General features: G+C 44.3%; 1 protein-coding gene across 2 annotated transcripts; it reads right to left on the reverse strand.

Annotated features, from left to right (window-relative positions):
• Nucleotides 1-79: 79 nt before the first annotated feature.
• On the reverse strand, nucleotides 80-25,897 carry LEPR (leptin receptor). 2 transcript variants are annotated; one of them, XM_066208518.1, is made up of 19 exons: nucleotides 25,849-25,897; nucleotides 23,564-23,857; nucleotides 22,238-22,355; nucleotides 17,623-17,828; nucleotides 14,607-14,752; nucleotides 13,478-13,622; nucleotides 11,204-11,500; nucleotides 10,829-10,943; nucleotides 8,425-8,624; nucleotides 6,930-7,081; nucleotides 6,517-6,676; nucleotides 6,354-6,436; nucleotides 5,599-5,815; nucleotides 4,748-4,930; nucleotides 4,159-4,254; nucleotides 3,671-3,773; nucleotides 3,017-3,092; nucleotides 1,627-1,978; nucleotides 80-1,134 (listed from the first exon to the last, which is right to left on the reverse strand). In XM_066208518.1, exons 1-19 carry the CDS (start codon nucleotides 25,886-25,888, stop codon nucleotides 1,052-1,054), a joined length of 3,066 nt encoding a protein of 1,021 aa, XP_066064615.1. In that variant the 5' UTR covers nucleotides 25,889-25,897; the 3' UTR covers nucleotides 80-1,051. The 2 variants fall into 2 exon arrangements, with proteins under 2 accessions (XP_066064615.1, XP_066064614.1); XM_066208517.1 differs by having other exon boundaries at nucleotides 1,054-1,978.
• Between the last annotated feature and the right edge of the window lie 892 nt (nucleotides 25,898-26,789).

Raw genomic sequence — 26,789 nt, forward strand, 5'->3', positions numbered from 1 at the left:
CTTTCCCATGGTTAAGCTCCCCCTGTTTGTGTGGAATTACGGGGACAGGACTGGGCAGGCTAAAAATCAACATCAGCTTTTTATTTCTGGAGAAAGGTGATCTTCAAACACAACCAAATAAATTTTCTGGACACTTCCAAGGAAGGATCATTCCATTCTCCAGAGAAACGGGCTCTTCTGCCCCTTCCCAACAGCAGGAAGTGAATCCTAAATCCAGGATCCATCACAGCTTTAGGCTGGATTGCTACAGGAATCCAGGTTTATCTCCAGTCACAGTGACAAGTTTTGGTTGCTAACACACAACAGGTTTTAATTCCTCACCCCACACAATATTTTGGGAACCTGAATGTCACATCTGTGTCACATCCAGCATCAAAGAGCCCCGTAAGAGCCAGGTCAGCAGCTTAACCAAACCCAGCAGTGGGGATTTTGTGTTAAGCTGGGTTTAAATTCACCCTTGCTTCGGTTTCTAACGTCGGTTTTGCCCTTTTGGTTTTGTGTCTCTGAAGTTTGACAGAAATTTATTCTTTGGAATGCACAGTGAATTCATCCTCTTTCACTCCTCAAAATAGTTCTCTGGAAAGGCAGGTGTAGAAAAATATTTGTGAACTATGAAACAAAAATAATAATAATAAAAAAAAAGAAAAATAGCTTTGGCTTGCAAGTAAGTGTGGATTTGTTTTCCTGCTTCTCCCAGAAAATCCAGACCTGATTTCCTCCCACCTGAGTAGGGTTGTAGAGGCAAAGTGACTCCTCCGAGGCCATACAGACAGGTTGGATCCCCCAAAGTCAAAAATGCAGGGTCCTTGGATCAAATTCCTGTCTTTTCTCCCATGGAATCTGAGGAAAGAGCTTGGGAAGAGATGTCAGTGTAAAACCGCGCCATTTGGAATCTTGTGTTCCACAAGAGAATGTGGAGGCTTTACTTGAAATACATCATTTCATCCAATTACTTGAGACACAGGAATGTGGATTCTCTTCCTCTCCCTGCAGCCTTGCGCTCCTTGATCCATTCCTTCCCGCCACATCCAGGCTGCCTCGGTGTCCCAAATCATTCCCAGGGAAATGGCACATTCCAGCTTTTCTCCCACGGAAAACATTCCAGGCCAGGGATCACTCCCTCACCCTTGGGCACTAAAACCAGAACAAGCTGGATAAATCAAGGGAGAGAAAACTGGGGGATGCATCAACACCTGGAAAAACTTTAGGAATATGGAATTTTGGGGTGATTATGTCACTTTTTCTCCGTGGCCTCCTGCCCTTTGGCTGTAGCCACCCGGAACTGTGGAACATAAGGAATGGTGGGATTAGGCCTGAGGCTGCTTTGGATAAACTCCTTGATATTTGTTGGGAGAACCCCCCTCTCCTTGAGCAGATCCTTGTTTTGGAGCTGACACATCCCCCTGGAGCTTTCTGCCAGGAAAACCTCTCCCTGTAAAACCTCCCTGTGTCCTTTTTCCAGGGCTGTTATCCCCAGGTAAAACAGGCTCCGCTCAGCACCGCCTGGGAAAGCTTCATCCAAAGGCTCCGAAAATCCCTCTGAGGAAACCAGGGACAGAGCCCTGCTGGGCTGGGAGCCAGGGAACACCAGCAATGCCCCATTCCCAACCTCCCAAGCCCCGAAACCTCTGGAATCTTCCCCTAGGAAGCAGCTCCTGGGGTGTGTTTTCCGCCGGCAGAGCCCGCTGGATCGGGAATTGCTGATGATGGTGGCGTATCTGAGGTCACACTGAGCCGTGCTCTCTCCATCCTGGCAGCTCCTGCAGAAACTGCTGCTCTGGAAGCGGCTGCTGGAGCATGCAGAGTCACATTCCGAGTCCTGAGACCTGCAATCAATCCCTAAAAAATCTCCCGGCTCCTCTCGCTCCAAGGTTTTGGCGACGCTGATGTCTTCCAGCACCATCGCTGCCTCCAGGAGGAGCGGCTCACACGACGTCGGCTCGGGGTGTTTGGCAAAGAGATGCTCCAGAGTCTCAGGCTGGAAGAAAAAAAGAGGGATTTCAACGCTGATTTCACGTGGAACAGCTTTATTTCACTCCCCGGGTTTTATGGATCACAGCATCCCACACCAAAGGTCATTCCCAGCAGCCTGGGGTTTTGCCGCATCGACTTCGCACGTCGTTTTGTAAGAATTTACAGTTGAAAACCCTCTAGGACAAAATTTCCTCGACAGATTTAATCATTGATACATCAGCTGGAGGAATTTTTCCCAGCTGGGGATTGGATTATCCAGGTCAAATTCAGCCTTTCCATAAGATTTTTTTGGAGCAGCTGCATGTTTGAACTGAGTGGAGCAGCTCTGTTTGGGAGAAATGCAGGATTGACAACTCCCTAAGAAATGCAGGATTGACAATTCCCTAAGAAATGCACTTGGAAATGATCCACCAGGATGAACTGACAGCAGCATGAGAGCTCCAAAGGAGAATTCCCTTGAATTTCCTAATGAATTCAAGCAGATAAACGCAGGTTTTTTGTGGATTTACAAACCATGTTTTACAGCAGGGAAGCTGCCAAGATAATGAGGGAAATGCCAAAATACTCGGAGTAGTGGGAAATTACAGCAAAGAGTAAAATTCTTGGGCTCTACTCAGTCCAGACTCGCTCTTGGTGACACCTGGGCCCTGAATTTGGGATTTTCCCCACACAAATCCACCACCTTCCCCCCATGAAAATGAACAGGGAGCTTTAAAACAATGAAAATAACATTTTTTTCTCCTCATGGATGTGGTTTACCCCGATGGAGACGTTTGTATCCCTCCCCCTCTCCACGGACACCACAGCAAACACAGATGAAACCCCTCCCAGCCAAGGCCAGGGGTGTTTTGGCAAAGGCCACCACCTGTCACCAATGAAAAACTGGCAGATATTTATCACATCCAATGCATAATCCAGAAGCCTGGGAAATGGAAACCTCAGGATGGAGCCAGAGGGGTGAACGGGGTTGGATTTCCACTGGAGAAAGAGCTGGAACAACAGCCCCAGGTGAAGGAAGCAGCAGCCCCAGGGAAATACAAACCTGCTGGAAATTAACTCCCTGTGCCCACGAGCAGTTCTTGGGGTTGGGAACATCCTCCCAGAGCAGCTTCTTCACCCTGAAAATATCAGGGAAAAGCTGGAGTTGGTGCTGCTCCCACAGGGGCTGCGCCCTGCGGGGAAGGAATCTCGGCCATTTGAGGTCTCCACAGCGCTGTGGCCATGAAATAATCGTTGGGGAGATGATTAAATCTGCCCAAACGGCCCAAATTTAATCCCAGACAGAAAGAGGGGACGTTCCAGGTGGCAGTTTGGGAATATAAAGAGTGAATGACCACAACCCACAGGGCCTAAAGGGGCTCCAGGAGAGCTGGAGAGGGATTTGGGACAAGGGATGGAGGCACAGGACACAGGGAATGGATTCAAGCTGGAAAAAGGGGGGGGATTTAGATGAGAAATTGGGAAGGAATTCCTGGCGGGGAGGGTGGGGAGGCCCTGGAATAGAATTCCCACTTCCCTGGATCCCTGGAAGTGTCCAAGCCCAAGCTGGAGCACCCTGGGACGGTGGAAGGTGTCCCTGGATGGGACTGAAGGTCCCTCCCAACCCAAACCAGTTTGGGATTCTGTGGCAGCAGCTCAGCAGAGTGGAAAGTGCAGCTGCACCACCTGGGATTTTGGATAAGGAGGAACAAAGTACCTTTGGTGTGAAACCAGCAACGCTCCCAGCAGCAAAACCGAGGTGGAGAAAACGATTGGCAGAACCACGTGGAGGCTGCCACTACTCCCAGCTTCGAATCCGCCTGGAAATAAAGGAGTTGGGCGATTAATGCAGCAAAATGATTTGTCTGGGAGCAAAGAGCTGGCAACAGGGAAATAACAAACAGTAGAAACAACAGCTTAGATGGGGAAATAACCTTGAGCAACAGTTTTATTGCACATGGTCAAACCTTGCCCTTGGGAATAAACAGGCAAAAAGGAATTGTTTTAAATAGGAGTTTAATCCCACACTCAGCTCTGCCCGCAGAGAGTTTTCAAATTAAAGCTGAATCTGTTCACTGTTTGTAGGTACATTACAGTGACTTTATTATCACTTTTTGGTTTTTTTTCTTCAGATGAGACAGAGGCTTTGCACTTAAAGGTCACTTTTACTTCATAAAAACCACGGGAAAAGATCCTGTCAGTCACCTCCGGCAAACTGATCCGTGGCTCTGGCTCTGCCAACTCCTCCAGCAAACACAGGGTAGAGGCTGAACCGGTACTTCTCAATCAGGAGAAAGTGATCTGGAAAGGGGAAATCAGCCTTTGGAATCCACTGTTTGCCACTTTTTAACCCATTCCCTGCACGGAGGCTCTGGGCACAGGTCAGAGAGGGCAATAATGGATCCATCTTTTATAGATCTTCAAAATCCCGAGATCCAAACTAGTAATCCAGCATTATTCTGTCATGGAATGAGCATCTCGTGGAGCTACTGTGATAACTTCCAGGAGTAAAGTCCAAATGCAAAGCAAATGCAGATATTAATTTGAATAATTAGCTGGTGTGTTCAATATTCCAGAACTAATTTTATTGTATTGCCACAAAATGAACTCGCTCCAGAGCTTAAAGTGATTATTAATGCAACAGGCAATCCTCTAATGAGCATCAAAATTTGGTTTTTTGGTCAATAAAAGTGATTAGCAACGGGGAAGGGGAAAAAAGGGCTCCAAGCTCAGAAATTCCCCATTTCTCTGTTCCACACCAATTAAGAGTTATTTTTTTCAAGCACACACTCACCATAAATAAAATATTTCCTGAGATTTGGAGGAACTCGCAGCCATTTCATCTGCTCCCCTTTGTTCAGGTTCCTCCACTCGATCACGAAGGATTTTAGCCCAGGGATTTGGGGGGAGAGGCTCCAAACCACAACCACACAGGTGCTGTTCACCAGGTAAGCACTGAGGGATTGCACAGCATCCACTGGGAAAACAGGGAAAACGCATCCTAGAAACTGCTCAAGTCTCACCACTTTAGCACTTTAATTCTCTTTTGTATAATAAAAACATCAGCAGAGAGATTTTTTTTTCCTCAAGCCACCAAAATTTGGGTTACACTAAACCAGCCCTGAGCACTAAACAAATCAAGTTTCTTACAGACATCAAATATCTCAATTCTCACCTTGAATTCCTCAATTATCCTTGACCAAAAAAATTAAGAACTCCTGAATCCTCGAGAATAAATGAAGCAGAGCGCAGCCAAATCCAGGAATTGCTGCTCAGGAGGTCTGAGGATTCTGGCAGCCCAAAACATGACCACATTGCATTTTGGAAACAACAAAACATTCCCCAGCAGGAATGCTGGGTGTTCTCAAATCAAAGGAGATGAAAGATCAGTTCTCCAGAAGGATTTTATTTCTCTCTGATTAATTAATTTATATTTTGTTAGTGAAGACAGCCCAGAGACAGACAACCCTTTTCCCAACCCCAAAAATCATTAGGATTTTCACAATGGGAATCTCAGTTTTCCAACAGCTCTTTTGGGGCTGAATGCATCCCCATAAAACATTCCTTACTCCTAGCAGAGGGAATTTTATCCCAAAGAAAGCTTTCCCCATGAACACCACCAGGACTCCTGGCATGTGCTCTTACCTGTGCTCATTTGCTGGGATAGAGTTAAATTAGAATTAACTGCAGAAATTCCAACTGAATTCATGGCTAAAATGGTGATGGTGTGGGTTGGCTCAACCCATGGAAAAGTCCAGCTGGTGCCATGATCCACAAATTCCTCCCAGGAGGTGTTCCCTGGGGTCTGGTGCTTGATGATGTATCTGCTCACGCTGCACAACGAGTGATTCTTCATCAGGGGCTGAAGGAATTAATTAATTAATGGGAATTAATTCCTCAGTTCCCTCCCCACTCCCGGATTCCCAGAGGAAGGGTTGTTTGGGCAGCTCCAATTTTAAGGAAACAGGACCCAATAAAGATATTCTGGCGCTTGTCTTCTTAAAGGCTTCATTTCCCACTCTGGGAGCTGATTCTCAATCCCTCTCTTCCCAGCAAAGGGAAATGAAGGACAAGGAAAGCCAGACTTCCAGATTCCCACAGCAATTCCCTGCTTGACACATTTCTCAGCGTTCAAACCCCAGAGCAGCACATGAGCAAACTGAGGAACTTTTTCCTCTCCTGCATTAACATTTTCAGGCAAAGAAGGCAAAGCCACCTCCCATTTTATCCCAGAATTCCCAGCAGGATTCACGCTCTAGGACGAGCCAAGCCATTGTCAGGAACACAGAGAAAGGCAAATCCCAATTCCCACGAGCCTCGTGTGCCTGTCAGCCTCCCCTTCTGGCAACTGCACCTGGTTTTAGGATCAAAGGGGAAGCCCCAAACGCAGCTGCTCCCACCTTCCACAGGAGTGTGACGTTCCTCTGCTTCCTTGCTGGATCCTCAGAAACGACCCTCCAAAATTCCGGGCCTTGCGAGGGAGCTGCAAAACAACAGCTTGGGCAGGACAGCCCCACCTGAGCGTGGCAGACCCCAGCCCTGAGGGTGGGTGGAATCACAGACCTCTGATGTCCTGAACGAGGGTTTGGGCTGCCCTGCTCCAGTCGCTCCAGAAGGCAGATCCACCCAGCTCCCTGCAGCGCACCTGCACCACGTATTCCACACAAAGCTGCTCCACTGCTATCACAGCCCAGCTGCCCGAGGGCTTGGGGACTTCATAAAGCTGGGAGAGAGAGAAGGGGGGAAAAAAATCAGAGGGAGAGCAAAGGGATGTTTAGGCAGCTCTCCAGAGTCAAAATTCCTGGAAATGAACCCAGGGAGGAGGTGGGATTGTGAGGAATGTTTCTATGTGGACGCTGCAAGTGCTTGATTTTCTCCGTGGGTAAATTCCGTAAAAAAAAAAAAAAAAAGCAGCTCCACTCTGCAGGACAGCAGAGCAATGATCCCTGCTCCAAGCCAGGTGGAACAGCCTGTACCTGCCATGGAATTTCTTCCCTGTTCCCTGAATTCCAGCGGATCTGGAATGTCAGATCCCTGTTGGCAAAGACGGGCTTGGTCCAGCTCACGTTCAGCAGCCCCACGTTCCTGGTGAGTTCTGCTCCCACGTTGGAAGGGGGGAGAGGCTTCACTGGAAAATGGGAAAAAAAAGTTTAAAAAACTAACTGCAGTGTCTGCACTGACACTTCCCATTAAATCACATCATGGATGGCTTTTCCTCGTCCTCAGGGTGGTGGGATTCCAAGGAAAGCAGCACTGGAAACCCAGAATCCATGGGAACCTTTCCATGTATTTCATTTCCACTTAAACTACAACAGATTATTTTGGGGCTGGCACTTGCTACCTGCCCTGGGATTAAGAGCAAAAGACAGAGCCTGGCAATAAATGTTGAGGTTTAGGTTGGATATTTGGGGAAATTTCTCCATGGGAAGGGTGGTCAGGCATTGGAAGAGCTGCCCAAGGCAGGGGTGGAGTCCCCATTGCACAGTCCCACTGTGCAGTGATTAATGGAAACGTTTTTATTTTATTAATTGGAAATTCCCCCCAGATCCAGCTTCTCCAGAACAGGAATCTCCCCAAACCCTTGTCTGTGAATCAAGCCAAATTGCAATAAATTTGTTAGGGTAATCAGATGTGAATGAGGAGAAAACAACAACAAAAAAATCAATATTTTTTTTTTTTTCATTTTGGATGGTGCTGGAATGTGTTTGTTTTGCTTTGTTACAATACAGAGCACCCTGCCTCTGGGAGAAATCATTCCATCCATTCTCACCACATAATAAATGTATTTCATGGATTACATATTTTTATATAAACATTAATATATTTATGTATTTATTTCATAGCTATGTTACTCGGACTTATTTCATAATTATATAACTCGAATTTATCTCATGTGGCACCTCTGGGGTCCAGCTGCCTTGTTTGCTCTCACCCATGTTCACATTTGTGCCCCAAAAATACCCAATTTTTTTTGTCCCAATGAACTCTCTGCCACAGAGCAGATAAGAAGAGGCGATTTGCACATTTTGGAGTTTTTTAAAACACTCAGACACTGCTCCTGCCTCTTGTTTTCATCCAAATTTTTCAGTGCTCGGTGTGTGACAAAACTTTGCACCAGCAGGGAAGAGCAGGGACAGTCCCCATGATTTTCAATGGATTTATGACTGTGGAAACAATACACTGTGCTGGAGTATAAACTTAATTAATTGAACAATTAAATAACCAAAACCTTAAAAATGAGCTTCACTTTGCAATGTAACAGGGAATAAAGGGAATAACAGGCAGATGTGAATGTTTTAAATGAAACATCCTGCTCCTGTATGGAAATGACACTTAATTCCCCTTTTCTTTTTTAAGGTGACATCAAAACCCTCACGTTTTTTATTTAAAACCTGTGGAAAAATTCTTTCCCCACACCATTTAAACTCCAGGGGCACGAGGGAAGAGAGAGATTCCTGGATCTTGACCTACCCACATCTGCTGGAATGACACAAACCGGGGAGGATTCCAGAGTTCCCAGGAAATGCTGAAACTCAACCCACAGGGTATATCCAGATAAAAGGAAAATGGGCTGGAATGTGCACTCGTAGGAATGATTCCCCTGCAAATGGCATTCCTTCACCTCGGAGTTTGGAGATGGCCTTGGAGAGTCAGAGCAGTAAATTTGGCTCCTTAAAAAAGAGGCAAAAAAATAAAATAAAATAAAATAAAACACATTCTGTTGATCCATTGCAAGTGTAAATCTGGAGGGGATTAAAAGGAGTGGTGGCACTGGAAACGTCCTGGGATTTTGAGGATTGTTTGGATTTTGAACCTGAACTGCATTGAATGGATTAAAAAAACATTTCGGTGTCACTCCTCAAAGCTTTGGCTCTGGAAAAAGCAGGAGAAAGGACAAAAAGCAACAGGTACAGCAAGAGAGGGCAGCTCCAAATCCTCATCAGTTGTGGGATTTTAGGGATTGGCAATAAACACAGCAAAGAAAATCTGCCAGGGACTGACTCCAGTCGGGAATGGTTTCCAAAATCCCAGCTGGCGGCCAGGGAGAAGCTGCCACAAAGCCCCACTGAAGCCTCTGGGAGACGGAAATCCCACAAAAACATCAAGTCTGGATCAAAAATCCCATGGCCACTTATCACAGCTGGCAAGAGAAGAGAGGAGCCCTGGATTCGGGATGGAATGGAACTGGATCAATTCTCGGAGTGGGAATTTTCCAGCTTTCCCCTCACACTTGTGAGGAGAGGGGCCAGGGAGGGGTGTGAGTTCCTCAGCTGGACCACCAGAGTTACACTGGGTTGAAATTTCCTCTTCCTGCCCTCAGGATTAAAGCGGTGCCTGGTGCTTTGGAGGGTGGGATTGGAGCACTCCCTGCTCCCACGGGATGATCCATTTGGAGCTGCTGCTCCTGGGCAGCTCTGCCTGCGGAGGGAGAAGTAGAAACAACCCAAGCAAAACAAAACCCCCACAGCAGCAGCAGCAGCCCCGCGCTCCAGCTCCAAAAGGCAACAGCAGCTGGGATTTTATTGCATTTTTCTTCTTTCAGGTCTCGCCCTGAACAAACAACCGCAAAAAAATCCGAACAGAAAAGAAGGATGGGCAGCGTCTGGGGAGGATTTGCAGGCAGTGGTAATGTTCGCTGTTTGATCTCGCAGGAACACGAACAAATCCCCACATCATCACCTCCTACTAGAAAAAATCACATTTTTAGCTCAAGCTGAGCAGTGAGAAAGTGGGAATCAAAGCCATGATGAGCAGCATGGGGTTTACATCCCAGCTCCGTGCCCAGCAGTGCACTCATTAGATCCATATTGGAGAAGGCAGGTTAAACAAAAGCTCTCTCAGCGCTCAGGCAGGCATTAATCCTGCCCCAAAAGCCTCCACTTGAACTTTCCAGCATTCCAGCTATTCCTTCAGTCCACAAAGCCCCGGGGAATATTCACCTGGGCACCAGGAACATTCAAAACTCCACCAGAGAGGACAGGCTGGCTTTCCAAAGGGATTAAGCCCTCAGGGCTGATGGAAGCTGTTCTGCCAAAATTTCTGCACCTCCAGCCCAGCAGAGCAGTGAAATTGTGGATTTTTTGCCTCAGGAAGACTTGTCTGTCTGTCTGTCTGTCTGAGTGGTTCTAGGAAACTCTGAGGCTCAGCATATCAGGGGTGGAATGGGATGAGCTTTGAGGCTCCTCCTAACCCAAACCAGACTGGAATTCTGGGATTCTGGGGTTCTGGGAATTGCTGCAGCCCAAACTCACAAAGCAGTATTCCCTTCAGAGCTAAGGTTTGGTTCTCTAAGCAAGATTTTTTTTCCCACCTTGGGATGAATTTGTTTTATCCTCTATTTCTACCTGTACATAGGAAAAAAAAAAAAAAAAGGTACAGAATTATAAAAAAATCCAAGACTGGGTGGAGACCTCAGTCTCCATCTCCAGTCTCCCATCTCAGACTCAAAGCGGTTAAAATTGAATTTTAAATTCAAATTGAGGGGAGCTGTCAGGATCTGAGAGGCCCCAGGAACAGGGATTCCACAGCTCCCCCAGGCCAGACATTCCCACTGGGAATGGGCTTTTCCCTTATTTCCTTACAACTTGGACATAGGAGCAACTGGGATAATATTTTTAACTGATCCAAGAAATCTTCTTGAAGAGAACTGGCTCCCAAACAGGTTGAAAAATGCTGAAAAACCTTATAAATAAGATCTGTAACATACTCAGTATGTAATCTCTGGTTCCCTTCCTGCACACAGAATAAAGAATATGTTAACTCTATAATCCCCATTCTTTTTATTTTATATATCTGTAATTGTTTATCCAGACCCCTTTGACTCAATAATATTTTGAGCAACGCTTTGCCGACACAAAAAGAGAATCTAAAATACCTGTAATATCTTAGCTGCAAACTCCCCAGGAGCAAGGTGGTTGGGTTTGCAGACCACCTGCAAGTCATTTTGGTCAGGTATCCATCAGTCTCACAGGAGATGTTAAAGTCCATGTCTAATTAAAAGAGATGGAAAGCTTCGTTAAGGAGGCACAATGGTTGCTACAAAAAAAAAAAAAAAAAAAAAAAAAAAAAAAAAAAAAAAAAGAAAGAAAGGAAAAACCAAAACAAATCCACCCAAAAAACCCCAAAAACCCATCAAAAAACCCCATCAAAAAACCCCAACAAAGGCCATAAATGGATTTTAAATGGAATTATTCCATCCTTCCTAGGAAGATGCCCCAAAAGGAGAATGGAAAACCCTCAGGAGTCTTACCTACAACATAGAATTCAGCGTATCTATGGTGACATTCCCTACTTTGGTGACAACAGTACAAAGCGTTATAGAAGAAACTTCCTCTAGGCTGGGTTGCTTTCAAGTTGAAAAGAGTAACTTTGCTTACACGATTGTTCACAAGGGAATATTGGCTGGCTGGGATTTCCTCGGCTAAATTCAGCCACCAAACCACCTCCCGGGCCTCTACAGCCTGTGTTTGGTTTTTGTAGGTGCACAGGAAGGAGATGTTGGAGCCAGCGCTGGTCAGGGTCTTGGGAGGGTAGTACAGGACTTGAGCTGCATAAAAAGTGGGGGGAAAAGGGGGGGAAAAGGGGAAAAAAGGGGGAAAAAGGGGGAAAAAGGGGGAAAAATCCATTGAGATTTGAAGCTGAACCAAAAAAACCCCACCATTTGTCAATAAATTATTTTTATGATGATGATGATGATTATTATTATTATTATCATCCAGTTGTACTTCTAACTTTCCTATCTAATCGTTATGAACAAGAGCAGAAATGAGCCTTGGACTGTCTCCCTCCACACCTGAAGTTTCTCAATTCTGATTTAAATGGTCTTTAATATCCTTAGGCTACACAAAAAGGAAAAAGGAGGGGGAAAAAATCCGTTGACATTTGAAATGAAACCAAAAGACATAAAAGCATTTGTCAATAAAAAATTACTGCTTCATTACGATTATTATCATTATTGTTGTTGCTATTATTATTGTTATTATTATTATTATTATTATTATTAATCCAGTTGTGTTTCTAACTTTCCTACTTCTTAAATCCTGTGCACAACTACAGGAGCAGAAATGAGCCTTGGACTGTCTCACTCCACACCTGAAGTTTCTAAACTCTGACTAAAATAATCTTTAATGCTCCCCAGGCTACACAAAAGGAAAAAGAGGTGAAAAAATCCGGTGAGACTAGAAATTGAACCAAAAAAAACCCCATAAAAGCATTTTTTAAAAAAATTTTGTTGAAAAACAATGTAATTATTTACTTATTAGTTATTTTTTGTCAGTAGAAAATGATAATAATATTTAGTAGTACTAGTAGTTATTATTATCTTCAATTGACAAATGTTTTTCTGTTTTTCTGTTCGATTTCTGCTGATTTCTACTCCTGTAGTTGTTCACAGGAGTTAAGAAGCAGGAAAGATAGAAACATAACTAAATGATTAATAATAATAATAATAATAATAATAATAATAATGTTTTGTTAAGGCTTTTTTAGGAAGAAAAGTTCTTTTTCTAAGGTTTAGTTCTTTCTTTGGTGCAGGTGTCCATAAAAAAGCCCAGGAAAAGCACTGAGTACAGAGAATTCCCAGAATATTCCCAGGGAGTTCTCAGCAGAGCATGGAAAAAACCACAACAAAATAATGAGAAAGTCCCTTCTGCACAGGGCTCAGCATCACAAACCAGGCTGGACTGCAGAAAAAGTACATTTGGCTTTGCTCTGGGCCTTCAGTTCAGCTGCAAAACTAAAAATCAGAAGTGAGAGAAAGCATCAGGAGAAAAATCCTGAATTGAGGGGGGAGGTTCAGCGCTGCCAGCTGGAACGGGAAATGGAAAAGCTCTGAGGAAAAGAGCTTTTTGTGGGTCTGAGCAGGTGCTGCTGAGGGAGTGCCAGCCACAGAGGTGTGTTCTCCAGAATCCCTAATTCCCTGGCACAGGGAAGGAGCCGAGCCTCAGGCAAAGCCAGGCAGGGAAAAGCTGCCACAGGATCCTTCATCCCAGCTCGAGCCCTCCAACGCCAAATCCACAAAACCCACAGGAAAAATCCGCGATGATGCATTCCCTACACCTCCAGCAGGTGCCTCCAAATGGGGCAGGAGTTTCAGTTTACCTTTGGACATTTTAGGGAGTTCAGGTGGGAAGTTCTGTGGGTTTCTCATCGGAATTGTAAACCAGCACAAGGATTGGGATCTGAGAGTGTAACTCAAAGCCTCATGGTGATTTTATTGCCTGCAAGACAGGTTATCCCCCCCTAAAACATTCAGTGTTTAGGAAGGAGCACAAAAGGAAGTGAAGGGGCTTTTTGGGGTGTTTGCAGCAGGGTGTCACATTTATCATTTGTTTTCTGTAACTTTTGTTATTTTTCCTTATTAAACCTTTCGATTTACCAAACACCTCCGAGGAGCAGTGTCAAATAAATAATAGCCCCTTCTCTGAAAAAGCTGGACCCTCAGAGATTGCTACATCAGCACGTGGCTCGTTACGCTCGGTATCAACAATCAGCTTTATTCCCAGATCCTGCAGAGGTGTCCTACCTCCCAAAGTGAGGTTGTAGGGTGAGCTCCAGTCACTCCAGAAGCCTGGACCACGGAGATTCCTGCTCCTCACTTGCACGGAGGATGGAGAGTCAAGCAGGGCATTGTCCATGGCCACTGAGCTCTCCAGAGCAACCTGAAGCAGCTGTTGGATCACCCAAATCCATTAGTGGTGTGAAGAGAAACAGGGAAGGAGACAGAGGGAACATAAATAAATTGTGTGGAGTCAGAATTCCTTCAATTCCCTTTCCTGCCTTCTCTGTACACTCAGGTTTTTGGGAGTGCTGAGTAAATCGGTTTGCTCCTTAAGAGACAGGAGATAGACATGGATTTTCTGTGTTTTTAGGTAGCAAGTTGGGTTAAAAAAAAATCTTTCTTTAAATTTACTGTCCATTTGAGAGCGGTGGAAGTTGTGTAACTCTGTGGGAAATGAGTAGTTTCATTATGGGCTGCTAATTAACAGCTGCTTGTTATTCCGGAGTCACTTGCGTGGTAGGAACAGGAAAAAGAAATATTTATACTAAAACTTATAAATATTAAACATAGATGTGTTCTAGAACTTTTGAAAGCTGAAAGAAAATGGGTTTAGATTTCACAGAATCAGGATTTCACCCAAGGAGAAAAATGGGAGTTTGTTTGTGAGGGCCAGAAGGAGATGGGGCTTCTCTCAGTGTGGACAAAATCCAGTTTTTCCAGGAAAAAGCAGGGTGCTAAACCCAGCTTTTCTAGGAGAAAGCAGGTGCTAAACCCAGCTTTTCCAGGAAAAAGCAGCATGCTAATCCCATCTTTTCCAGGCAAAAGCAGGTGCTAAGCCCAGATCCACCAGGAAAAAGCAGAGTGTTAAACCCAGTTTTTGCAGGAAAAGGCTGCATGCTAAGCCCAGCTGCACTAGGAAAAAGCAGGTGCTAAGCTCAGCTTTTCCAGGAGTGCTAAACCCAGCTTTTCCAGGAAAAAGCAGTGTGCTAAACCCAGCTTTTCCTGGAAAAAAGCAGCATGCTAAGCTCAGTTTATTCAGGGAAAAGCAGGTGCTAAGCCCAGCTCCACCAGAGCAGCCCCAGTCTCAGTGCAGGGACAGTGAGGATGGTGGGAATGAGGGATTTGGGAATCCCCCAGCCTGGGGCGGCCTCACCTGGCTGTCCCCGTGGCCCGGAGGAGCAGAGATCCTCACTTGGTGCTGCAGGGGGAAGGGCAGCAGGGCAGGGCTGGCCCAGCACAGCTTCACCTGGCCCCTCTCAGCCAGCTCCAGGCGCAGCTTCACGGGGGCTTCAGGCCTCACTGCACACAAATGAATCAACGATTAACCCCAAGCCCACTGCCCCAGCCCTGCTGTGCTTTACTGAGACACAATTCAACCCTTAAACTCAGCTCTCTTAAACTCAGCTCTCTTAAACTCCGTTTTCAAGAGCTGCTCTACTGCATGGCAATGATGTTGGGTTGTATCCCCGGAAAAGTCACCCTGGTGCTGTCACAGGTATCAAGAAATGCTGTTTGACCTTGCACTTCCCTCAAATCTGCAGGAATTTCTTCCCTTTGGAAATAATTTTTGTCAATCTCTGGTTTCCCTGCCTTGCTAGAAAGAGGGAATGCGGAAAAAGAGGGATGGGAATGCTGAGAAAAATCAATTTGCTCCTAACAAGGATTTTCTAAATATTGCCATCCTTCCACAGGGATCATGGCTGTGAAAGGAGGTCTCCAGGAGAGTTCTGTAAAGGGCAAAGTAAAAATGGAGAGTTTGGATATTCCTATGAGGAATGGACGGGAAATCCTTGGGATTCCATTCCTTGGGCAGTGACAAGGGGTCAAATTTTACCTGGTGCTGAGACCTTGGCTGGCCTTGTCCTCATCCACAGCCAAATTTTTTCCCGTGGAAGAATAAAACCCTGCTCCAAAGTACTGCAGGCTGAAGCTGAAGGGAAAACATTCCCAAAAACCCTGGGCCGTGGGCAAACGTTCCCTTCAAATTCCAACTGCACTGGTGTCCAGCGCTCCAACTGTCCCGTTTAAATGCGTTCCTGCAATGTCCCTCAGTTACATCAAATATCTCTGTTTGTTTTCAGTATAAATCCACCACACCAAGTCAGATTTTATTTCATTATTTGTATCAAAAAATCTCTCATATTTTTCTGTGTAAATCCAGCAGACCAAGTCAGATTTTATTTCATTATTTATATTTAAAAATTCTTATTATTTTCAGTCTAAATCTACCACACAATGTCAATTTTATTTCATTATTTATATCAAAAATCTCTTTTTTGTGTGTGTTAATCCAGCACACCAAGTCAGATTTTATTTAATTTCTCCTTCTAGACCATCTCAAAGCAATTAACTTCATGAAGGCCAGCAGGGAGTGATTGGGCAGGAGGCAAACAGAAGTCAGTGGCTTTTCCATCACATTTCCCTGAATCACATCCCACAGATAATGATGGTTGTGATGCCACCTGCTCCACGATCAGCAAATAAAATCCACGTGGCACAAGCGCTCAGAGAGTTCTTACATTCAAAATAGTTTTAATTGAGCTAAATCTTGGCAGAACATATATTAATATTGTGCATTTTTAAGAACATGCCTCACTAAGCAGAGCTAACTCATTGTGTCGTTTTTAAATACTGGCAGGCTCCAGGCTGAATTGTTAATTTCTTCCTGCAGCATCATTTCAAACCAGCAGGATGAAAAATGCCACCTCTCATCTTCCAAACAAGCCCACCCAGAGATTTTAACTGGTTCTGTCTGCAGAGCACATCAGTCAGGAGGATGTTTATAAAATTCCAAAGTTTTTAAGTTAATAAGGTGTTCATAAAACTTTAATTTTTTTTTTCCCCTGCAGCTGACAGCCGTTATGAAATCTGCCCAGATTTGCAGTAACTGGGCACACTGGATAGCAACACATATCAAATTCATCATGTCAGGAGAGTTTGAGCTTGATCAAACACACAGGAGTGTTCTCCAGCTTGGGGTTGGATGGGTGAGGAAGAAAAAAAAAACAGGATCAGGGAGCTGCTTGGGGAAAACGGGTGGGATTCTTTGCTAAGTAACTTTGGGAACAGCTTTTTAAATTTAATTTAAATCCTCAGCAACAAGCTCCACTACTGGGCCAGCCTTGGGCACAGAGAGGTCCTGATTAGAAAGGGAAAAAAATGAGAAATAACCCATTTATTGAGTGCTTGGGCTGTGCTCAGTGTGGTTTGCACTGGAGCCCAGACAGGATTAGGGAGCTTTTCCTGCCCTGTCTGTGCCCCCTTTTCCCAGCAGAGCCATCCTGAGGTTTTCCATGGACACAGGGCTCAGCTCACCTGCAGCAGGCCATTTCCACACCCAAGCAAATGAATCTATTTAGGGGGAAAAAAAAAAAATTCGATTTACTTCTGAATATATAAGGAAGTCAAGCTAGAATCTTCCACGCCCTTCTCATCAGCATTGCCTCAGTGCCAGGACAGGGACACGGCTGGGGCTTTGGAAATGTTTCTCAAAACCTGCAGCTGTCTCAAGCCAAATTATCCCTCCTTAATCGTTGTAGACTTAAGAGGAGCACAGAGGTGCTCAAGTGCTTTTTGGGGTGTCTTAGCCAGGTGTCAGGCTTCTCTGGCACCTGCACGTGGCTTTGTTCTTTTGTTTCTGCACAGTTTGTTATTTTCTCTTCCATTAAAACCTTTGCTTTACAAAACACACCCAAGGAGCTGCCTCTGGGAGGTCGCAGGTGAACCCTCAGGCTTGATGCAAGGGAGATCAAAAAGCATTTCTTGAAAACTGGATTTCCTGAAAACTCCCAGAGGTTGCAGGTCAACCCTCCGGCTTGATACAAGGGAGGTCAAAAAGCATTTCTTGAGAACTGGATTTCCTGAAAACTGGATTTCTTGAAAACTCCGAAAGGTTGGAGGTCAACCCTCAGACTTGATACAAGGGAGGTCAAAAAGCATTTCTTGAGAACTGGATTTCCTGAAAACTGGATTTCTTGAAAACTCCGAAAGGTTGGAGGTCAACCCTCAGATTTGATACAAGGGAGGTCAAAAAGCATTTCTTGAGAACTGGATTTCCTGAAAACCGGATTTCCTGATACCTCCCAGAGGTTGGAGGTCAACCCTCAGAACCCGGCACATCTTCATGGGGCTCATTCCGCTCTGGCCACGTGGGAGGCTGTGTCACTCACCTACATCCGTGGGCTGCAGGGACATCAGGGGTGACCCCAGGGCTGTGACACCTGCCACCACCTCCAGCCACAGCAGGTAGGTGTGGTTGAGGCTGGGGGAGGCCACCAGGCACTCACAGGTGAGCTGGTCCCCGCAGTGACACGGAGCCACCCTCACCGTCCCCTGCAGGGAGCTCGTGGATGCAGCTCCCAGGGACAGCTCTGATCTGCAGGAGGGGGGAAAACAAACCAAGAAACAAAACAATTCATTATTTGGGGTTTTTTTTTTCTGTTCTGGCCATCTGGATATGGTTTATTGATCAAAAAATTAAATTAATTAATGAAAAAAATAATTGTAACCAACGGCTTTAATTTTGCTGCTCTTCCCTTTCTCAGTGGTTTTCATTTCCATTTCAATTCCATTAAAGCATTCCCAGATCTTTTTTGAGCACACAGGGTCGTTTTACCTTCCCATGGCAGCTCCCTGCCATCCCCAAAGAGATGAATTTCTAATTCCCATTGGTGAGGCACTGAAATAATACCAAAACCATTTCATGTTCCCTCCAGCTCCTGCCTCAATTGAGCATTGCAGGGAATATTATAATCATGGAATGGTTTGGATTGGGAAGGGCCTTCAATCCCATCCCATTCCATCCCTGCCATGGACTTTTTCCACTGTCCCAGGTTGCTCCAAACTCCATCCTTGGACATTTCCAGGGATCCAGAGGCAGCCACAGCTTTTCTGGGAAACCCAGGGAATAATTCCTCCCCAATATCCCACCTAAATCTTTGAGCAGCTCCCAAAGGATTCTTCATTCTCATCTCTACTCTTCAGGCTCTTCCAGAAACCCACATTTATGGAATTCTGCAGGTATCCAGTGACTAAGGCCTCCCCAAAGCTGGGAATTTAAAACTGCAAATAATCTGTGGCCAAATTTCTCCCGGCAGCAAAGCCAAGACAAACCCTGACAGTTCAATCACCTCGGATCCTTTTCTTGCTTTTCACGTTTCATCCTTACCCAAAAAAATAATTTAAAAAAAAAAAAAAAAAAAAAAAGCTCCTGTTTGGAATTGTTCTGAAGTGATTTTGGAATTATTTCTGCCCAGTAAGGGTTTTGTTTCACTAATTCAGAGAAAGCAATGGAAATTCATGGAATAAGAGCCCTTCTGTGCATTTTTCCAACAGTTTTACAGCTGGCATCAGTCACTGGAACACTTGGATTGAGGGAGGGCAGAGATCTCTGCACTGGAGGAGAGGGAAGGACGAGATCTGCTGCTTTATTTTCTGGGTTTAGTCCGTTTGTTATCTGCTCCATTTATCTGAGAGCAGAGCACAGGGAAGTGGCCATGATTCACCAATTCCATATCCTGCCCTGCTTAGAGAGGGAAAAGGTCAAAAAACCTGAGGAGAATTATGGAGGATGGGAAGAGCTGAGGCTGGGACTGCAGGAAATCACTCCTGGATCATCCCAGCCCCGCTCCCCTCATCCCTCACTGACCCTTCTGCACCTTGGGATACTCTGAGGCTGGAAAAGCATGGAATTTCAGCAGCACTGCCCTCCCAGCTTCTGTGCTCGGCAGGAACAACCCCAGGCAGGTCCATCTCAAGGTTTGGTTTACATTTATTAATGCTCCAGACAGCCAATCCTGACATTCCCACAATAATTCACACCAGGACTCGCAGGCTTCAGGACACAGGAATGATGCTGATGGTGTCTGGCAGACACAGAGCCCTGAAATTACTTGGAGCCATTTTGTTTTTCTAGATGTGGCTCCGCTGTTTTCTCCTGAATTTCCTTTCAAAGGCTTTGCAGAATTTGCTTTGAAGCTTCCCTGCCTTCTCCTGTTGCTCAGAGATTTTATTGCTCTCCAAAAGCCACGAGAAATCCATGAAAATGTAGGTGTTTTTAACTCCAAACCGTGTCTTTGATCTGATCTATCTGGAAAGTGCTTACCACCAACACCAGCCTCTGATCATTCCTAATAATTATTTCAGTTTTTAACCACCCAAATGAACTTGTTTGCACCCAAAAAAAAGCAGCATAAAGGGAGAAAAATGCTAAATACTTCCTCTCCTGACTTATTAACCCTCACAAGCTGAGGAGAGGTCAGTAGCTCCTCCACCCAAATCCTGTCACAGAGAGTTCTTTTAGCCAACACCTTGGAAAACCTCAGAAAAAAAAATTAGGAAATCCTAAATGCTTTACATTATTTATATATATTTATCACCCTTCAGAAGGTGATGCTTCTCCTGCTAAATTCATCTGTGGCCCCCTGAGGAACTTGGAGACTTTCAATTAGATGCTGCAAAATGTCCTGGCTGAATTTCAATCCTGTTCTTGCAATTGAAAAGAGAAAAAAACAAAACAAAACAAAACTTCTTTTAGGAAGAATTACCTGAATTTTCAGGAAAGGTCCATCCCAACCAGGTGGTTGTGAAATAGGGTCACCGTTGTCAACTCTGCTGTCACATTTTATTTATTACTCCTATATCCTCTCCAAGCTCTGCCTTTATTGGGAATGGGTGGAGCAAAGCTGTCTGGGGGCTCCAGGATTTTTTTTCCAGTGGTTTTGATCGATGGTAGCTCTAGAAAAATCCTTATTTAAAGAAGCTGCTTTGTTAAACTGCAGCAGATCTGAGGGGTGCTGAGCTCATCAATCTCTAATGAGAGGTTGATTTGCTCTGGCTGGAGAGGCTCAATGCATGACTGATCCACTTGAGGCAAATTGCATGATTCATCCTTTTAAAAAATGGGAATTTAGTCCCAGAAGTGGAAGAGAGGCTCCCAGGTATTTCAAATAAGTCAAAATATGAATGCAGCCTCAGGAGCTGAAAGGGCAAATGATAACCAGTGCTCAAAACGAAGCTGTGAGCATTCACCAAGGGGATCCCTGAGGCTGAAGATTCCAGCTGATGGAAATAACCCTGGGTTTAACAGCATTCCTGGGATCAGACAGCTGGAAAGATGTTTGATAGATAATTAACCCAACTTGTCTAACGAAGCTTTGGAATAACCTTTTCTTTCCTATCCTTTCGGAATAACCTTTTCTCTCCCAAAGCCCCATCATCTCCCTCAGTTGAGCCTCTCACCCAGCACTGCCACGAGCAGAACAGAACATTCCCATTCCTGAGATTTCCAAGCAGGATGGAAATATTTCCATGTGGATGGGGTGAATAAGAGGAGAATTCTCTAATGTTGGAAAAAAAAAACCCAAAAAACCCCCCCAAAAAATCCCTAAGAGAGATCCAAGCTTTTCTGTTGTAGATTCTCCTGTGTCATTATTGGTTTTGTGCATTGCCCTGTATGTGAGAATCCTGGCTGGATCTCCAGACTCCCAGGGAGAAACACATGCCAGGAATGCATATTTTTAAAACTGGGAATGTTTTCAAGGTATTTTGGCTCAGGAATAAAATGTTAAGGTAGCAGAGAGCCAACAGGGGAAGCTGTCACCTTCCCAAGGGCTGGAATGCTTGTGCTTGCTGCTCCCCCAGAACACAGGGAGCCTAAAAGGAAAATATTAATATGGAATGTGGGGAGGGAAATTAGTTCCCCGAGGTTTTGCTTCGTTCCTCACCTTTGCAGCACAGAGGAATCAAACAGAGGCTCTGGTGAGCCCACAGGGCCTGCTCTCCTAAATTCCATGGCTCTCACTGAATTCCCTTCCCTAGCACAAGGGACCTCTTCAGCCCAGCTTGGGCTCCAATCTCATGGCATCCCAAAAAAAAAAAAATTTTCCAATATAGAGAATTCTGCACTGGGATCACTGGCAAAGCTTTTCCTGTGCAGCTGAGCCTGGATGGAGCAGAGCAAAGCCAGAGCTGCTTCCCCCACAAACACCCATGGAATGGTATTTCAGGAATCAGAGTCATGAGGAAATGGGAGCCCACCTCACCAAAACGGGATTAACATATTGTGTCAGCTAAATAACCATATTTATTCCTAAATAATACACTTGGTCTCTGCTCTGACTGCAGGGATGGTTTGTGCCAAGTGATCTCCGGCTCTTCAGGAAGTCCTTCCCTATAAATTCAGCTCATTTGACTCTTTCAGTTTATCCTGTTTCATAAGGAAAGGAAGTCTGGGTGTTTATAGCGATCCTTCAAACTCATCAATAATCAAAAAAAAAAAACCCAGATCATTTTATAAGCAATGTATATAAGACCTGCCCTGCCCATGGCACAGCCAGGATGATTCCATCTCTCAGCATTCCAGGGAATATTCACCACAGTGCCAATGAGGTGAGAGCAGCATTTGCCATTCTGTCCCACGTTAAGTATCACAGTTACTTCAGGAGAGACAATATTATGGTCAAAACCAAATAAAAAGCAGTACCAAGACTTTAAAAATCAAAAAATTCTAACAACAAAGGTACTTTAAGAAGCCAAAGCTGATTTCTTTAAAATATTTTAAGAAACTTGGGAAGGACAGAGATGGAGAACTCTCCATTCCAACCGTTTTCATTTAAAACCCCACAAATTTTCCATATTATCCAGGATTACCTTTAGACAGGACATAGTAAAACCTGCAAAGCTAAAGCTCCCACCATGCTGGAAGCTGGAATGTTGATGTTTTAGGGAATGAAATAATGAAATGCTTTCAGTTTTCCAGCCAAATCTACCAGAGCCTGTACTTACCCAGAGTATAAAAGGTTCACTTTCAGGTCAGCTCTCAGGTCCAGCTTCAAAAGCTGCAGGTGACAAACCAACAGGTCCAGCTTGCCTCTAATCCAACATTCCATGTTCCAGCTCCAATCTGCGCAAAAGAAAAGGGATCCCACATTTCTGAACTGCATCGAAACAAAAGAGAACACCTGCACAGAACTCACTGACAAAGAGAGGACAGACATCCCTGAAAGTGAGGCTGCACCACAAATGGGAAAATATTTAAGAACAATCTGAGTTGGGCACCTTCAACCCTTCCAAGGCTCACAATCCGTGTGCTTCTGCTCTGTCAGGATTAAAGAAGGAATGTTTTTCACCTGGATTTAGGGACAAGGCCGCAGGGTGAAGAAAAATGAAGCTGCTGCTGGTGGTTGCTGTGTCCTGGGAAGTGACAAAAATTGGATTTGTGAAATGCAATTCCACCTACTGAGGTCAAGGAGATTCCTGTGTTCCTCAGAGACAGGAGGAGGAAAAAGAAACCTTGGGGGAAAAAACCAATCCTAATCCATGTACAGATATTTGCTGCACATTTATTATTTAAAGCCTCACAGTTCATGTAGAAATGATGCCATGTGCTCTCCATCTCCCCTGCCTGCTGATGGAGTTTAAAGCCCGCATCCACCAAAAATATTTAAAATATTCCTCACTGTGTCTAAACTCCTTTGAAGATCTGGGTTTATGTCCTCTTATGCAGTGCTCCATATTTTACTCACGATTCCCCTGGAAAGACAGCCAAATTATTTTTCCCCCCTTTTGAAATTGTGCTGTACAGTTCCTCCATCTTCCATTACATTCTGAGGAAGGATTTCACCACACTGAGGAAGGATTTCACCACACTGAGAAACGATTTCACCACACTGAGAAAATATTTTATCTCTCTGAGGAAGGATTTTGCTGCACTGAGGGAGGATTTTACCACGTGGAGAAAGGATTTCATCACACTGAGGAAGGATTTCACCACACTGAGGAAGGATTTCACCTCTCTGAGGAAGGATTTTGCCACCCTGAGGAAGGATTTTACCACACTGAGGAGGGATTTTATCTCTCTGAGGAAGGATTTTGCCACACTGAGACAGGATTTTACCACACTGAGGAAGGATTTTACCACACTGAGAAAATATTTTATCTCTCTGAGGAAGGATTTTACCACCCTGAGAAAGGATTTTATCAGTGTTGCCTGCCCAGGATAAAAAGTGAATCCCCATTTATCCAACCCACCCCTCTCCCCCCAAACAACAAAAAAACCCCAAATATTTTTGGAAGAATTAACTCCTTTGTGCCCTTGAGTGCCAAACCCACCTATTTGCTGAGGAGCAGAGAGATTTATTTCTGAAGGAATAAACTTCCTTGCCTGCATGCTTGCTCTGTACAGAGAACAATCAATGCTGCTGGCACTCCAAAGGCAACACAGAAAATTTTCTTCACTCATTAAAGGCTTGATTTTGGCTGCCCCAAGTTCTCTCCTCAAGCCAGACCAGCTCCCAGCTGACAAAGGGCTCAAAAAAGTCTCATTCAGCAGCACACAGGGCAGAGTGAAATTCCTGGGAGGAACTGGATGGACCATGCAGTGGGCAGCTGCTATCCAAAGGAAGTCTGCAAATATAAAGGGAAAAGCATTGGAAATAAAAGGAAAACTCTTGTTTTTAAACAATTGAAAGGGAGGGGTTGATGTGATACGGAAATGCATTCATTAGGTAAAAGATCAGGTTGTTTGCAGGGGTTGTTCTCTGAGGAAAAGACAAAATTAATAAAAGCATCCCCTCTAGGTAAAGACAAAATTATTAAAAACATCGTCTCTGAATGGTGTCACAGCCTTTTACCCTCACCTCTCTGCACCTGAACTTTTGTTTTCTCAATCTCCTGAAAAAAGGCCAAGACTGTAGGCAAAGCATCTCTTTGGGATAAATTGGCTTTTATGAACCAAAAATGCAGTGAATCCTAAAGTGGGAAGGAGTCTCATCTCCCCATGCAGTGCTGGAACCGAATCCCCTCCAGCTCTTTTCAAACAGCTCCATTTCAATAAAAAATATAATCCTGTTGTAAATACAAAACACAATCCCACTGTAACTCTGAAATAAAAAAGGACAATATTGCTGTGGGTGCAACCGCACAACCCCAGGGCATTCTCTGGGAAGTGAGAGGCAGGAAAATGTCTTCTTTTTTTTTTTTTTTCCCCCCATCAGACTTAAAATAAAAGCCCTCTGAGCACGTTTGTTGATGTCATGGCTTGAATTGTGCTCACAGTGGTTCAGAGAAGGGTGAGCAGGGAACAACTTCCTGTAAAACACTCTGTGAATTTCAAGATTAAAGCTCTACTTGCAGCAAGGCACGGGGGCATTGGTGCACTTTGCATTTTGCTCAGGAAGGGCAAAGAAATTTGAAGCGGGTTCATTAAACAGAAATTAATTGATGCTCTATGCCTTGCAACAGCCAAAATGAGAAATGCCAGACTGTCTCTGGCACTGTTTGATTAACAGAAATTCATCATTCCCTGGCACAGAGAGTGAGTTAAATAAAACCAAAATATGAAATGACAGCTGTAAAAAAAAAAAAAAAAGCTGTTACAATCAGAAGATGCAGAGTGTTGCTCTGCAGAGGGCTTTGCTTTCTCTCCACACAGATTTTGTGGTGCCAGAGCTCCTGCAGGGCTCCGCTCTTCCCTCCTCTCCCCCCTGAGCAGAGGTTTGTGCCTCTGTAAATCCCAGCTTCATTAGGCCTCCAGCAGGAGGAGTGCAGCAAACAAACTCTCAGGCCGTAAGCTGTGATTTAAAAAAGGGACAAAAAAGTGACACAGAACCGGCACTGTCCCCTGTTCATCTCTTTTTCTGAGGAACTGCCCCCTCGTGTGTCACAGATCACCTCAAGGGATGAATTAACCTCATAAAGTCAAAAATGTGCTCAGCCCCTTCCTTCAGAAACGGAAAAAAATGAGATTAAAATGATTTTAATCATTTAAAGCTCACCTGCCTGGGTGAGCAGGGCCATCAGATGGTGACAAACCGCTCTGAAATCCCAGGAAACCTCCCTGGAGCAGCCAGGGTTTCCAAATTCAATGTGTTCAGATCACAAAAGGTACTTAAAAGAATTCCAGCCAGGCAATATTTGATGCTGAGTGGATGAATGTACATATGGGGCAAGATAAAAAGGTGTTTATCTATATAAAAGGCACCTAAATCTAATGATTTATTCATCTTTTTGATTCATATTTTGTAAAGATGGCACAGATTTTCACACTGGGTTACAGGGTTTGATTTCTCAGTCAAAACCCTTTAAACAGTCTTTATTTTAATTAAAAAAAAAAAAAAGGCAAATACCAGCTGTCCTTGCAGAGCAGGTGCCAATATTGTCAGAGGCATTTCCCAGTTTATTTCTGCAGCATTTGCCGTGAGCTGAGCACCCTTTGGCAGCCCTGTGCCCACAGGGGATTTTTCTTTCCACTTTTGGGCAACAAAGCAAACTCCCCACTAATTTTTTATCTCATCAGGGCATTTATTTGGATGTGTCCTGACTCAAAACACATATTTTTTTCCTGATCTGAAAAACCCAAACTTGGTTTTGGGGATATTTTTTTTTAAGTGACTCACCCATCAGCACAAACACGGTTGGAATGATTTGCCAACGCATCTTGTATGGTAGAGCTGACCTGAAAAACATGCACAGAAAATTAATGAAGGGATTATAATGATCAGTCTGTAATTTCATTTTGGTGTGTTTCAGTTCATTTGTGACCTGAAAAACAGACAGAAAATTAATGCAGGGCTGATAATGATCAGTCTGTTATTTCATTTCTGGGGTTTTTTGGTTTTTTTTTTCAGTTCATTTGATGCTCACACCTTCAGAAGCAGAATCATGGAAAACCAGAATGGTTTGGAAAGGAACTTAAAAATCATCTCGTTGCAGCACTCTGGGATGGAGAGAGACACTTCTGTCTGCACCAGGAAAGGAAGGAGAGGCCAGAAAGAGGAAAAAAACAGAATTTTCCAAGTGCAGCATACACGGAAGCTCTCACCCATTTCAACAGTGAAGACTTCACTAAACTTTACAGCAACATTTCATTATTTTCCTTCATTTCGGCTTAACTTTGTTCTTTTTATTTTCATCCGAGAGTTACATAAATTCTGCTGAAATCTAAATGTATTTCTATGCCTAAAGCTCCACAGAGGAGAGTTTGGCTGCTGTTGATGTCAAGAACTGAGTAAAACCCACAGCAAATGCCAGGGTGGGAAATCGGAGGGAGGGAATCCCTCCAAAGGTTCCATTCCTGAAATATTTCTGAGGACAAGTTCCTTGAGAACATCCCTGCAGCCAAAAGAGGCAGAGCCCAGGTTGTGTAATGCCCTGGCCTTGCACTCTGGGGCTGCGTGTCCTGGAAAATCGATTCATTGAAAAATTCCATATCCTGGACTAGCATTTATATTTATATTTATATTTATATTTATATTTATATTTATATTTATATTTATATTTATATTTTATACATATTATTTTCAATATTTTATATATAGTATATTTTGATATATATTTC

Source organism: Chamaea fasciata, unplaced genomic scaffold, assembly GCF_029207755.1.
Source record: "Chamaea fasciata isolate MVZ Bird 193981 ecotype frontalis unplaced genomic scaffold, bChaFas1.0.hap1 SCAF_292, whole genome shotgun sequence".
Classification (NCBI taxonomy): Eukaryota; Metazoa; Chordata; class Aves; order Passeriformes; family Sylviidae; genus Chamaea; species Chamaea fasciata.

Excerpts from the sequence above, each read along its gene's own strand:
- LEPR (XM_066208517.1), bottom strand. The coding sequence starts at position 25,888 with ATGCGTTGGCAAATCATTCCAACCGTGTTTGTGCTGATGG. Across the intron at positions 7,082-8,424 it reads TGTCATTCCAGCAGATGTGG|TGAAGCCTCTCCCCCCTTCC; the intron begins GTAGGTCAAGAT and ends CCCATTTTCCAG. Across the intron at positions 6,437-6,516 it reads CCTCGTTCAGGACATCAGAG|CTCCCTCGCAAGGCCCGGAA; the intron begins GTCTGTGATTCC and ends GTTGTTTTGCAG.